The 14,928-nt window shown below is 35.5% G+C and overlaps 1 protein-coding gene across 1 annotated transcript; it reads left to right on the top strand.

Annotated features, from left to right (window-relative positions):
- Positions 1–3,389: 3,389 nt before the first annotated feature.
- LOC123315770 lies at positions 3,390–12,779 on the top strand. The gene is made up of 6 exons (XM_044901617.1): positions 3,390–3,617; positions 5,137–5,242; positions 11,377–11,559; positions 12,181–12,286; positions 12,344–12,481; positions 12,597–12,779. The coding sequence occupies exons 1-6, from the start codon at positions 3,503–3,505 to the stop codon at positions 12,702–12,704; spliced, it is 756 nt and encodes a 251-aa protein (XP_044757552.1). The 5' UTR covers positions 3,390–3,502; the 3' UTR covers positions 12,705–12,779.
- The last annotated feature ends 2,149 nt before the right edge of the window (positions 12,780–14,928 follow it).

Raw genomic sequence — 14,928 nt, forward strand, 5'->3', positions numbered from 1 at the left:
TCACTCTAACATAAAATTCTCAAATGCCACCACTTTTTTGGCTCTCCCAATTGAAGGAAATTCTTTGTCATCCTCTTCATTCACAATCTTTCTGATTGTGGAAATATTCAGCTGAAATATATACTTCATTCAACTTTATTTTAGCAGTCGGTTGGCCATGGAAATTTGACACATTTCACTCTGTATAGTACGAAAATGTGGGGTTATGAAGCTTGTCAAAACATTTTTGGGTTTTAAATCAACGCTATGTTGCCCGTTCTACGTAAAAGTTTCTGTTATTACGTATTTTATCACAGTGTCGAATCTCTTCGGAAAATATGTAACGAACATAATTGAAATTTATACAAACTGATTGAAGGCATACCACATCCAGTTATTTGCATGGAAAATACAAGAGATCAGTATAATATCATAATATACACTAGCTTGAGGAGAGTTAATGTTCGTTATCTTCTTTGGCTTACATCATTTGTAGATTTCAAAAATATTAACCCGAAGATGAAATGCATATGATGCAGTGGTTGGCAATGGGTATCTCCCGAAGGAATTAACAGATAATTACAAGAATGTTAAATTTTTCAATAAAAATCATCTTGCATCAATATAAGTAAAAGGAGTTGAAGGAAGTTTCAAGTTAAGATGCAACTTCACCGTTGAACAAAAATTTCACATGAATAAACAGTAACAGGGCAACTTGCGCGTATTTGTGGCTATTCATCTTAATACATTGATGTAATTATAATATTTAGGTATTTATTAGTACCTTAAGACATTTACATTGTATAGGACAAGTCAAATGAAAAACAGAAAAATCCATTTTAGGGAACTCATTCTCCGATGACATTTATCGAAAATCCTGTAGTTAACTTATCGCATTAATTCACTCAAACATAAAATTCTGCATGAAATGTCACCACTTTTTTGGGTCTCCCAATAGAAGGAAATTCTTTGTCATCCTCTTCATTCACAATCTTTCTGATTGTGGAAATATTCAACTGAAATATAAGTCGTTTAGATTCAGATGAAACATTATATAAATTCTCTTACCTTGAATATGTTCGCTACCGTCTGACGTATTGTGGATTTTAGAATATAACTATTTGAATGAGCTAAGATGTCCAAAACACTGGTGTGTGCACTTGTCACTTTTTGCATGCATCAACATTTCAGAAAATCGGGGATATGGGATCAGTTTCGTGGCGGCGCCACCATGTCATTTGCTTCGGTCTATCCTTTTTCTACCAAAGGAAGTCCAATGATACTTTCTCGTTTTATTTTGTTTTGCGTTGATATCGAACATCGATCAACGAATTCAAAATCTGAACTGGCCCATTTTGTCAGCTGTTAAGGAATATTTGTCACTGTTTAATTTTCGTTGCAAAAACAAATCTGTCAATATTTCAACACTATCGAATAAGGGTTCGAAGGAGTATTTACTATTCTTGTTCAAGATAATTTCCGTTTCACAGATTGAATTAATGAGGGGGGGTAATTCAATATGATTTTAATAAAACACAGTTGATTGGTCAAATGTCCAATATATTCAGTTGACGGAAAGGGAATTTTCATTATATCTACTCATAAAGAATATTTGAAGAACATACTAGAATAGATTTATGTATTTCTGTTTCTCAATACATGCCCACAATTCACATTAGGTATTTCCAATACAGTTTTTTTGAAATATTGCTGAAGTTGCCATAAAACTTAGCTATATCCATCCCGAATGTTCGTTCGTCTGATTTGGTTCTGCCTCAAATTCCAACAACACCGAATTCTTAGCTGTAGTTCTTGATTCTCCATACAGAAAACTGAACTTACTCAACGACATGTTGAATAAATGAATGTTCTACACCCCTTTCTCGAAACTAATACATTTTCACACACACAATAATCGCTTATAAATACAACATATTCGTAAGTCGTAGGAAAGTATTCAAATTTTTTTCTAATATCAATTGACAATGCTCTGTCAAATTCTAAGCAGCGCTACCTACAGTGGGAAAAACGAAACTGATCCCATATCCCCATGAAATTAAAAACAAAATCGAATCAGTGAATACACCAGAGTTTTAGACATCTTAGAATGAGCGGACCTGAATTTTAAATAGCACTTCCTGAAACCCTGTCTCTTTTTTCAATCACTCTCGGCATTTTCGAATTTTCGTAATAAAAATTGATATTAGTTGTGGCAACGGCGTTATGACATTAACGACATTTCATGAGTGCCAACCTAACTTCGTTCTAGTTTCAAAAACTTGAGAAAATTATTTCATGGCCAACCGACTGCTAAAATAAATTTGAATGAAGTATAAGTCGTATAGATTCAGAGGAAACATTATATAAATTCTCTTACATTTTGAATATATTCGCTACCGTCTGACGTATTAGGGTTTTAGAATGTCAGGGTATAACTATTTGAATGAGCGCACCTGAATTCTAAATAGCACTTCCTGAAACCCTGTCCCTTTTTTCAATCACTTTCGACATGTTCGTAATAAAAATTGATATTAGTTGTGGCAACGGCGTTATGACATTAACGACATTTCATGAGTGCCAACCTTACTCCGTTCTAGTTACAAAAACTTGAGAAAATTATTTCATGGCCAACCGACTGCTAAAATAAATTTGAATGCAGTATAGTCACCAAGCAACATTCCTATCAGAAGCCAACCTATCAGAATCTATGGACGGCACTGCATAGCTTGAAAGAAGACCTTCAACGCTTTGGAGTTAGGAAATTAGCTGTTCCCAAGCTCGGTTGTGGATTGGACCAGCTGAATTGGCGAGTTGTGCGAAGCATGCTGGAGGTGGTATTTCAGGGGACTGGTATACGGATCCTGGTGTGCAGTTTCAACCCAAAGCAGGCCAGGGAGCCTGGAAAAACTGTGGAGTGCTACTTCCATCAGAATGGCTACTGTAGGAATGGTGATGACTGCAAGTTTCGCCACGGTCCTCGGAGAAATTCACTAAATCTTTTCTGGGACAGAACAGGCTTAAGGAGGGGACAGTGTAACCAGTCCGGCCCTTGCGGTCGGACCTTTCGAGAACCAGGGCGGTCGCTTCCTTCTGGAAGAATCGCGAAAGGTTCGCGAAGGTACCTGAATGTTTCCGGCGCCTATATAAGCCCAGCGGAGGAGCAGGTAGGCAAGTACAAGTACAGTAATAGTGCAAGCGACTAGTGGAAATAAACAAGAGTGGAAATAAATAGTAGTGTAATAGTTAGTTTGTGAGTTATATGTGTATTAAGTGTAAATAAATAATTTTAATCAGTCGGACGTTTTAATCAAGCGAAGAAAACGTTACACTATTATGAAAAGGATTTTCAATCTCGCTCGATTGGAAAAGATCGATAGGAATATGATAGTAGATTATCGAAAATTTCCTCTTAATGATTGATTGCAATTGAAAAAATGTCATTGATACATACCTATTCATTGTAGCGGTATATAAGTAAGAGTGAATTAATTGTGATTGTATATGTGCAACTAAAATTTTAAACATGAGAGTTATTGTAACCTTGGCCTTATGCTGTTTTTTCCTATTCCTACAAGTACAATCTAAGAAGCTGAAAATATGTATCCCAACCAAAAAGAAATTGAGTGACTTAGGAGGAGGTAAGTTTTCCATTTAGGTGACTGTATAATTTAGTGTTTTTGTTTCATCAGGAAAATTATTTTTCATGATGGGAATATAAAAAAAATGTAATATTCTGATTTCAACATATCATAAAAACAATGGAAAATGTGTGCCATTCAAACAAAAAACAGATCTTTCATCAAATTCTTTCCCACTTTTCAAATTTCTATTTGAATTTATTTTATCTCATATACCGCGTGATATTTCTTCCCTGAAAAGTATTATTGAAATTTCCAATACGGGCCTGCAATTTTTTCTATATTTTTTTTCTTGTACTGACGATGAATGCCTTTAGGGACAAGCTTGTGAAATATAAGCGAAAAATTTACCATATTAACGAAGGTATGGGAGTTTATAGATTAAGCATTTAGCTATATATGTGAAACGAATACCCTTATGGGACATTTGAAACCCAAATTCTCATTCAGTTTGAGGTCCTCTATCTCCACTTAGCCGTTGTCCCTTACGTCACCATTCATCCTGTATACAGGGTGGGCCATCCATAACTTTCCACCCCGAATTTTGAGCTTTGGGATGAATAATGAAAAAACGCTCGGACAGGTCAAATTTTTTTGAAAGGTTGACAAAGAAGGGTGTTCAAATGAGTTTGATATCACCACAACTCTAGCTGCAACCCCTAACAGCTCTTATTTTTGAATAGGGAAAAGGGGACGAGCAGCACCTTGTTGGAAGGGCAATTCAATTTACTGCATAAGTGTATGTTTTTTTTAATCGCTTTATTATTAAACAGAGTGACTCAGTATTCCATCAATAACTTTCACACGTCGAATTTGGATCTTTGAGATGCAAAAAAATGAATTCGATATCACTTTCCCTCTAGCCGCTATCACTTAGAGCAATTTATTTTTGAATTGAGATAATAGGTCGAGTAGCTTTGTTGAAAAGGTAATTATGGTAATTATGCTGTTAGGGTAGCGGCTAGAGGGGTAGTGATATCGATTTCATTTTTTGACCGGTCCGAGCGTTTTTTCCTTCTCAAAGATCCAAATTCGGCGTGTGAAAGTTATTGATGAAATACTGAGTCACTCTGTATAATAATAAACCGATGAAAAAAAAATACACTCATGCAGGAAATTGAATTGCCTTTCCGAAATTGGCCTTTCCAACAAGGTGCTGCTCGACCCCTTTTCCCTATTAAAAAATGAGAGCTGTTATGGGTTGCGGCTAGAGAGGTAGTGATATCAATCTCATTTGAACACCCTTATTTGTCCCCTTTCAACACCCTTATTTGTCCCCTTTCAACAAAATTTGAGCGTTTTTTCGTTTTACCATCCCTAAGCTCATAATTCGGGGTGGAAAGTTATGGATATCCAAGCATGAGATATTGAGTTGACCGATAAATTTCCTAAAAAAAAAGGGATGATAAATTAATCTGGATTCTAAGTAAGCTATGTTTCAATCTCGACTTCGCTAAGAAGACCCATTATTGACTTCTTTTTCCCGATATTGAAATCTGTTAATCTGGATTCATTTCAGAGCATATATCATTTGAGAAAACTCTGGCTAAATTGAGAGAAGAGAAAGATGAAGTTAATATTACTGGAACATTTCCAATACATTTGGATCTACCGGATGCAATAAGGTGAGTTTTCCATGTTTTTTTCCTCCCAATTTTAAAACAATGATAAAACATCGTCTATAAAAATGCTTCGGCGAAAGTGAAAGTAAGTTATTACATAGTCCGGGAGGCAGGGGCTTTTTTTTCAAGGAATTTCATCCCGGCTGAATTTAATACTGTAGGTTGTAGTCACATTGCAAATGACGAAACCGACCGTCAGCTTCAATACCATCGGTGGGTGCGGGCGTGGGAGGCGGCGGAACTTAGGAAAAAATGCAAAATTTCAAGTGATTTTATCCCGGCTGAAATTTTTTATATGTAATATTAATGTTAAATAGAAACAAAATAGTGAAGTCAGCCGATAGGCGGAGGGTGGAAAATACGTCAGTCGAGCGCGTGAACAGGGGAAAAAAATTGGAAAATCAAGTGATTTCATCCCGAATGAAAACACCTCCATATGATTCCTTACATATATGGAAATATAAAAATGACCGTCAGCTGCGTGTCTAGCGGGGGAAAGACCGTCAGTCAGATCATTGAAAATTCCGCGCGCCGTATAAATGCATGAGCGCGCTCATATATTTTTGCTCTGACTGACGGTCTTTCCCCCGCTTGACACGCAGCTGACGGTCATTTTTATATTTCCATATATGTAAGAAATCATATGGAGGTGTTTTCATTCGGGATTAAATCACTTGACTTTCAAATTTTTTCCCTAGTTCACGTGCTCGACTGACGTATTTTACATCCTCCGCCGATCGGCTGACTTCACTATCATGTTTCTGATTAACATCAATATTACATATAGAAAATTTCAGCCCTGATAAAATCACTTGAAATTTTGCATTTTTTCCCAAGTTCCGCCGTCTCCCACGCCCGCACCCACCACATTTATTTTCAAAGAAGCGCTCGTTGAATTTTCAATGGACGATTGGTTAAATGATCACATGGCATCGTGGATTGGGAATAAAACAGTTTTCGTACACTATATGGAATGCCACAAATATGAAGTTGAACAAGGTAAAATTCAACGATCATCGGATCCATTGTTAACGTGTCCAGGTAACGAAGAAGCAGAGATGGTTTTCCATGTCTGTCACTTGAAATCTGATGTTCATGTAACAATGCGATGTTCTGATACAGATATATTGATCATTATATTGGGAAATATGAATTTCATCGAGAAGAACGTCCAAATCTCGATGCATGTTGGACCGGCAATATTCAGACATTCATTGATGTCATCAAATTGTTTGCATCATCGGGTCCAAATTTGTGCTCTGTATTGCCAGGATTTCATGCCTTCAGTGGATACAATTTCAACTCAGCATTTTACCGTAAAGGCAAAAAAACGTTTGAAATTCTCCGGAAGTTTCCAACGTACATCCAAGCAGTGAGTGACTTTTCACAAATTCCCAATTGTAACCTCGATCAATTGTTCACATACTTGGAATGCTATTTTTGTAGAATATATGGATTTACAGAATTTGATGATATTAACACTGCTCATGTGTTAACATTCAATAGAGCATACGGCAGTTAAGATGATTGAAATCCACTTAACTTGGAAAAAAAAATTGACGGATTGTTATTCCCGCCCTCTAAGGCTGAACTGAACCAACATTGCTTTCGAACGGCATACATCGTCCACCTTTGGAGCCAAGCACATTTACCTGTACCTACCGATTTATTTGAATGTTGATTATGTTGATAACGAATTTTTAAAAATATGAATGATTAATTGCATATGTGCAATAAGATCTATACTATCACTTGGACACAGAGAATCGTCTCGGGGTCACTTTAGAAAAAACAACATTCTGACAGTTTATGGTCCCTACATATATAGACTACTTCTATTTCTCCACAAGCACCAGTATTACTTTGAGGAGTGTAAGAATGGTAATAACACAAGAAGAACTGAACCCTACTTTTATCCCATACACTCCTCAACTTTAAGGGAGAAAAATGTCCATTATGTAGCGATGAAATTATTCAATGGCTTACCAAGAAATTTGCAAGGCATCGATCAGTTTGACCTTTTTCGGAGAAGGATTCACAGTTACAGCTACATACTTCAGTGTTAACCTTATAACTTGGAAGAATTTAGAGAATTTTGTAAAAAAAAAATTGCTCCTGAGATATATTTTTTTGTTGTTGATTTGACATGTTTCTATTTTATTTTGACATATCTGTGACAAGTAAATTAATTGTAGAAATGGAATAAATATACTATACTATAATTAAGTATGTTATATGATGTTGCTGCTTTACCTACATGTATCATGGGTTAATCGTAACAAACCCATTTGATATTGATCGAAATCATAGTTTCAATAAATATAAATGTTAAAATATCCGTAGGCTTTATTAACTTATGAGAAAAAAGACATCAGTCAGACCATTGAAAATTCCGCGCGCCGTATAAATGCATGGACGCGCTCATACATTTTTGCTCTGACTGATGGTCTTTCCCCCGCTAGACATGCAGCTGACGGTCATTTTTATATTTCCATATATGTAAGAAATCATATGGAGTTACATGAACATCAGATTTCAAGTGACAGACATGGAAAACCATCTCTGCTTCTTCGTGACCTGGACACGTTAACAATGGATCCGATGATCGTTGAATTTTGTTCAACTTCATATTTGTGGCATATAGTTTACGAAAACTGTTTTATTCCCAATCTACGATGCCATGTGATCATTTAACCAATCGTCCATTAAAAATTCAACGAGTGCTTCTTTGAAAATAAGTGTGGTGGGTGCGGGCGTGGGAGATGGCGGAACTTGGGAAAAAATGCAAAATTTCAAGTGATTTTATCAGGGCTGAAATTTTCTATATGTAATATTGATATTAATCAGAAACATAGTCAGCCGATCGGCGGAGGGTGTAAAATACGTCAGTCGAGCACGTGAACTTGGGGAAAAAATTTGAGAGTCAAGTGATTTCATCCCGAATGAAAACACCTCCATATGATTTCTTACATACAGGGTGTGGCGTAATGAATGGATAATATTGAGCCAGGAGGTAGAGGACTCTATGGCGGTTCAGAAAAATATATTTTACGTTTAGTAAAAGTGCCTTAGTTTTCGAGATATTGGAGATTTTCGAAAATTCAAGAGAATTACACCCTTCGCCACTCTTTTTGCAGGCAAGACTCCAAATGAAGGAATTTTTTCAAACTGTTTTTTGGATAGTATTCCTGGATAGATGATCTATCGAATGTAATTCATTATTTTTGAGGGGCATGAATAGTTCTTCATGAAAAAAAGATCTAACTCAACTTTTCCGTTTTGCTAATTTTTTTTCATAAGTTCAAACTAGCGCGGTGTAAAAAATAATATGGTTACCTAAGAGCCAATGCAAGAAAAAACATGCCAGTTTCATTGAGATTCCGAAATGGTATAACTCTCTGTATTCTCAGCATTTGATACAAAATAAATTCCTATTGCAATCAGTTGAGGCCTAGTTTAATGTAAACAGTGTTTCTAAAATTTTTAGCATCTAAAATGAGAAATGCAAGCAGAATGAAGCAATCGTCTATAAGAAGGTATAGAGCATTTACTGAAGCTCATAATGGCCTCTTAGAGATTCTTTTGTGATATTTAATTCAATGAAACGATACTCATTTTGAAATTGTTGATATCTATGCAATAAAGCTATGATTTATTAGAAAGTGTAGACTATAGAGTATGTATCAGAACTCATGGTGGTCAATTTAAGCATCATTCGTGATTTGTGAAACTTTATTCAATGAAACGATATTTTAAAATTGTTATTTTTTTCTCGTTTTCTTTTATTATTGAACCCCAACGTTGTGAAATCAATATTTTCAAGTTATGCATTAAATTTCAGCATTTTTGTAACAACGGTTTTGATTCAATGTAATAAAAATTTACTAATTTTCAGCTTTTTTTCTTAATTACAAAAGTGCTAAAATTCACTTCGTTACTTGAAATTCGCTTAACAACTATTAACTTTATAACTATAGGGCTTAATAATGAAAGAATACGAGGGAAAAAAACAATTTTAAAATATTGTTTAATTGAATCGAGTTTTACAAAAGTGTTCAAAGTGTGCATCAGGAGATGTACTAGATGCTCTACAACTTCTTATGAATAATTGCTTTATTCTGCTTGCAAGTCTCATTTCAGTTGCTAAAAATTACAGAAAAAGGCTTACGTCAAACTCTGCCTTGACTCATTGTAATAGAAATTTATTTTGTATTTAATGCTGAAAATAGAGTGAGTTATACCATTTCAGAATCTCAGTGAAACAGACATGTTTTCTCTCGCTTTGGCACTCAAGTAACCATATTATTTTTCACACCACGCTGGGTTGAACTTAGGAAAAAAAATAAGCAAAACGAAAAGTTTGAGTTAATTCTTTTATTTATGAAAAACTATTCATGCGCCTCAAAAAAAATAATTTACATTCGATAGCGCATCTATCCAGGAATACTATCCAAAAAACAGTTTGAAAACATCCCTTCATTTGGAGTCTTGCCTGCAAAAGGAGTGGCTAAGGGTGTGATTTTCTTGAATTTTCGAAAATCTCGAATATCTCGAAAACCAAGGCACTTTTACTAAACGTAAAATATATTTTTCTGAACCGCCATAGAGTCCTCTACCTGCAGGCTCCATATTATCCATTCATTACGCCACACCCTGTATATGGAAATATAAAAATGACCGTCAGCTGCGTGTCTAGCGGGGGAAAGACCGTCAGTCAGAGCAAAAATGTATGAGCGCGCTCATGCATTTATACGGCGCGCGGAATTTTCAATGATCTGACTGACGGTCTTTCCCCCGCTAGACACGCAGCTGACGGTCATTTTTATATTTCGATATATGTAAGGAATCATATGGAGGTGTTTTCATTCGGGATGAAATAACTTGATTTTCAAATTTTTTTCCCCAGTTCACGCGCTCGACTGACGTATTTTCCACCCTCCGCCTATCGGCTGACTTCACTATTTTGTTTCTATTCAACATTAATATTATATATAAAAAATTTCAGCCGGGATAAAATCACTTGAAATTTTGCATTTTTTCCCAAGTTCCGCCGCCTCCCACGCGCGCACCCACCGCTACTTGACCAGCTGACGGTTGGTTTCGTCATTTGCAATGTGACTACAACCTACAGTATTAAATTCAGCCGGGATGAAATTCCTTGAAAAAAAAGGCCCTGCCTCCCGGACTAACACTACTATCCGTCAGAAGCAGTTTCTTGAAACAATGTTGTGCAAATAATATTGCTACAATATGGATATACCGGGTGGCCAACCTCAGACCCCAGACGCGGCGCTCATTTTGAGGGCGTAAATAAAGATATTTTGAAAATCTTTTCTTGTGGTGTGTCTAGGGTGTTCAAAAGCACAATTTAAAATTATTGTCATATATACATCTGGCTTTTACTTTGAAAACTTTGGGCAGTTTCAAACGAATCCTATTCAAGTTTTTCTTGGAGTTTTTTGTATATTATTTAAATTGTTACATATTTACTAACGTAGATTTAATACTTTTATTATTATCATTATTTTAATAATAGTTCTATTTTCTTAAGCTCCCCAATCGATTTTTATATACCCCATTGTTTACAATGTAAAAATTGTTCCTAAATATTGAAGGAAAATTAACGTCATGCAGACAAATTATTAGATTCCCTAAAAGTACGCCACCAGGTAGTACTCGAACCCACGACCCCCTGATTACCTTCATGTGCTCTCATCACTGAGAGGTTCTTTTTCGGATTTCAGTAATTTGTCTGCATGCCGTTAATTTTCCTTTATTGTATTGTAACGTTTTCTTCGCTTAATTAAAACGTCCGACTGCTTAAAATTATTTATTTACACTTAATACACATATAACTCACAACTAACTACATATGTCCTACTATTTATTTCCACTAGTCGCTTGCACTGTGAACTATAACTGTACTTCACTACCTGCAGTACCTGCTTCTCCGCTGGGCTTATATAGGCGCCGGAAACATTCCCGTGCCTTCACGGTCGTTCTAGAATCTAGCGGCAGCGATCCTTCTCGAAAGGTCCGACCGCAAGGGCCGGACTGGTTACAGTATTATTCACAGACTTTAAAATGTCTTCTTGGTTTTGAAATATTGTTTGAAACTTCATATTTTTAATTTTCAGTTGTGACGTAATCCTTACTGATTTAACAATTAGTGGCTTTCTTGATACCAGTATATGCCTATTTCCATCTTTAAGAGTACCTGTGAATATCACCATTAATACCTTAAAAATTCAAGGAAAAAATTACAAATTGCAATGTACCGTATCGAATCTGATGGATTTACATGGAGATGGAGAATTCGAGTGAGTATCTTTAAGTTTCAGGAAAAATGCAACGATATCTTGATATCTATATTTTATAAAAGGATGAAGTGGATTTAACAATCTTCATATGTAAGAAGGAATCAATTTTTACTAGATATATATTTATCATTTAATTTTTATTTTGGGAATTATTGGGTTATTTTGGAATCTCCGTACTCCCAAATACAATAAACTTTCCATCATCAATTATTTTTATTTCCCATCAATATGCCTTTTTTAATTTTTCAAGTTCAAAAAGTTTGAAGAATGTTTCAATCGATTCAAGGTCAAGTCAAAATCATTGTTTAGATACCAGAAATTTTGTATCGGAGTGCGTCTTGCAAATAAAAAGGATAAAAATACATCACTCCACCCCTGTCCACTTTTCTTTCCTCCTCTCCCCCCCCTCCACTCCATTCCACTCCCATCCCATCCACTCCACTCCACTCCACTCCACTCCACTCCACTCCACTCCACTCCACTCCACTCCACTCCACTCCACTCCACTCCACTCCACTCCACTCCACTCCACTCCACTCCACTCCACTCCACTCCACTCCACTCCACTCCACTCCACTCCACTCCACTTTGACTGATACAGGTAAAAATGTTCATTTTCAGGATGAATTTAGAGGGAGTTTCCTTTGCCGTAACGAATTTGTTGCCAGCTATTATTCCAATCAATTGTTGGATGGTAAATTTGGAGACGAAATTACAGAAAATGACTGTAAGTAGCCTGATATCTGGCAGTGAATTGAGAAAATTCAATTTCTGGTATGCTTAGGCAAAGTTCGATAACATGATGGATGGAGATGAAGTACTGCAGCTGTTAATAAATGAAGTCATTGGTGATTTAGCTCCAGATTTTGTTGATTATTATTGGCCAAAAATATATGATGCAATGGAGCCCTTGATACAAAAGGTAGTGTGAATCTCTTCATCATAAAATTTTCTTATTATCTTAATTCTTTTCCATATTCATCCAACCTTCTTCCGGTCAGTAATGATGAGCAAATAAACTAACATTTTTTTTCCAGATCATTGACAAATATGTCAATAAAGTTGAGTTGGGAAATCTTTTAGCCCGCCTGAGTAAAGAGACTGGTTTACAAAAAGATATTAAGAAAATCTGTTACAATTTGTAGTGAAACATACTTATATACAAATAATGATAATTCATTTACTTATTTGATTGACATTATATTATTGTTTTGTTCATACATTATGCATATTTGTTAATCACCTTTTTGTCAAACATGAATGGTTCCAAAAAATTGAGGCATCGAAAGATTTCAGGTCTCTAATCTCCCCTCTTATTCTCCCTTCAATAATAATAACACATTTGTTGCTTTTTTAACGGTTTCGAAACATTCTAAAGAGAATCAGGATTAAAAACAGTGCAAGTGCCGAAAACTGTCCATGTCCTTTATGATCTCCTGGCGAGGCATTTGACACACTGGGTACACTTCAAAATTCTGAGAAGCTGTTCGGAAATAGCCTTGAGTAACAATGGAAATAGTGAAATTGATATTTTCAATTCATACCGGTGAAAGTTAAAATGTTGTCAGGGATAAAATAGTGTAAATTATCTTACGAAAAATTTTGAAATGAGATGAGTAGGTACCTCTATCAGAAGAAATATTTATCGTAAGATGTACTGCCCCAAAAGTTTTACATGAGGAATATAGGGCACCATTCAAATTTACAAGAAAATATTCAGACCGCGCGGATTAGACTTATTTGTAATTTAATCAAACCTTCGTATATCACTATAAAATGCGAATCATTTTTTTTTTTGCATTTTTTCACAAGTTTATGCAATACCGACCGATGATCGGAAACTTAATTTCAACTATCTCTTGTTGATAAATCGTCATTCAAACCGTCAGTAAAATTCAGTATCTATTTATTTCGAAGTGAGAGTTCTGGTAGGTCGGTTATTTATGGCTGATGTATGCGCAGTTTCTTGACAAATATTGAATTTTAAACTTAAGTTTCTTCTTTTTAAAAAAATTCTAGGCTTGAACGTTATTTCGCTGATGCCCTCATTGGGGACACCGTATCATTGTTCGGTAATGGAAAATTTTGGTAAGAATGAAATTAGATAATGAATAAGGAATGCCACCATAATAAAAAATCTACGGGGTGTTTCAGTTTCATAGCTCAATTGCGAATTGCAGAAGACACCTAGATAACAATACGCAGGACCTCGTTTAGGTACATTCTGTCTCTATAGTTGTTCCCTTTTGTTTTTCTATTTTTTTATTTCATATTTTAGCCCTGATGAAGTGTAAATATATAGCCGAAACGTTGGCAAAAATGGCAAAATTCGTTTTTGTTGCTTTAATACAAATTCATCTTGACTATGACTTGACTAGGACTGAACAATGTCATGTTATACTTATAATATTTGACCAGTGCATGGTGTCATAAAAAGAAAGAACAATTACACATGTTCAAACACGCATTAAAACGATCACAAATAATTTTAAACCTTTTACCTACTTACGTCGCAGCGATTCAATTGGTATTGGTATCAAGATACTTGCTTTCAACAAAAAGTCGGTCAATATGGTAGGTTGATTAATGCGGTACTGATGAGATCAAAGAAGATCGAAACCGGTTTATCGCTACTCGCCTTTTAAATTTAACTGTTCTCTTTTTTTATGATACCATTGTGTGCGTGCACACAACCTTCAAAACACTGTATCTAAATGAGGCCCTGCATTTTCATTTTTAGTTGACTTGTTACTTCACATTATCATGAGTTAACAAACGTTGACTTCTAGGTAGGAATAATGTTTTCTACAATTATTTTCACCCTGCACATTTCTCATTGAATCTACAACTGGAGTAACTATACCGTCTGAAACGGATTGCGCAGTTATGACAGAGGTACATTCAATCTTATCCAATTTTTCATGCCCTTTTTAAATAATAATGTAATTCAAATGATATTTCGATATAAGTACATGGTGTTTCATGGACATGTAGGTATTCGTCTCATGGAATTTTACGGAGCCGGGCCTGGATTCCAGATTTCTTAGCCTTACCAATCGATGAAGATGGTGTATCTTCAATCAACGACAATATCATTTGTGCATTATTGCGTACGTTCTAATGCACCCATTACATTCGCAGTTGAACTATGTTCATTTAACTTTGAAATGTATATCAAGTGTTCAAATGAGTATCAGATCAGGTACCTATCCTACAAATTTTCAAACTAAACAAATACATGAATTGATAAGAGCCAGCCAACGAAATATTAGTTTAGATGTTGATGATTAGTTTTGTCGTCCATATCTTGTTAAAAGTTTTTTGGTGGAATATAGCTGCACAATGGTTTGTATATTTTGTTTAAAAATT

Source organism: Coccinella septempunctata, chromosome 6 (genome assembly GCF_907165205.1).
Source record: "Coccinella septempunctata chromosome 6, icCocSept1.1, whole genome shotgun sequence".
NCBI lineage: Eukaryota > Metazoa > Arthropoda > Insecta > Coleoptera > Coccinellidae > Coccinella > Coccinella septempunctata.

Bases quoted from the DNA above. Each gene is read 5' to 3' on its own strand.
- LOC123315770 (XM_044901617.1), top strand. From the start codon at position 3,503: ATGAGAGTTATTGTAACCTTGGCCTTATGCTGTTTTTTCCTATTCCTA. The intron at 3,618-5,136 runs GTAAGTTTTCCA...GATTCATTTCAG, and splicing joins ATTGAGTGACTTAGGAGGAG to AGCATATATCATTTGAGAAA. The intron at 5,243-11,376 runs GTGAGTTTTCCA...TTTAATTTTCAG, and splicing joins GATCTACCGGATGCAATAAG to TTGTGACGTAATCCTTACTG.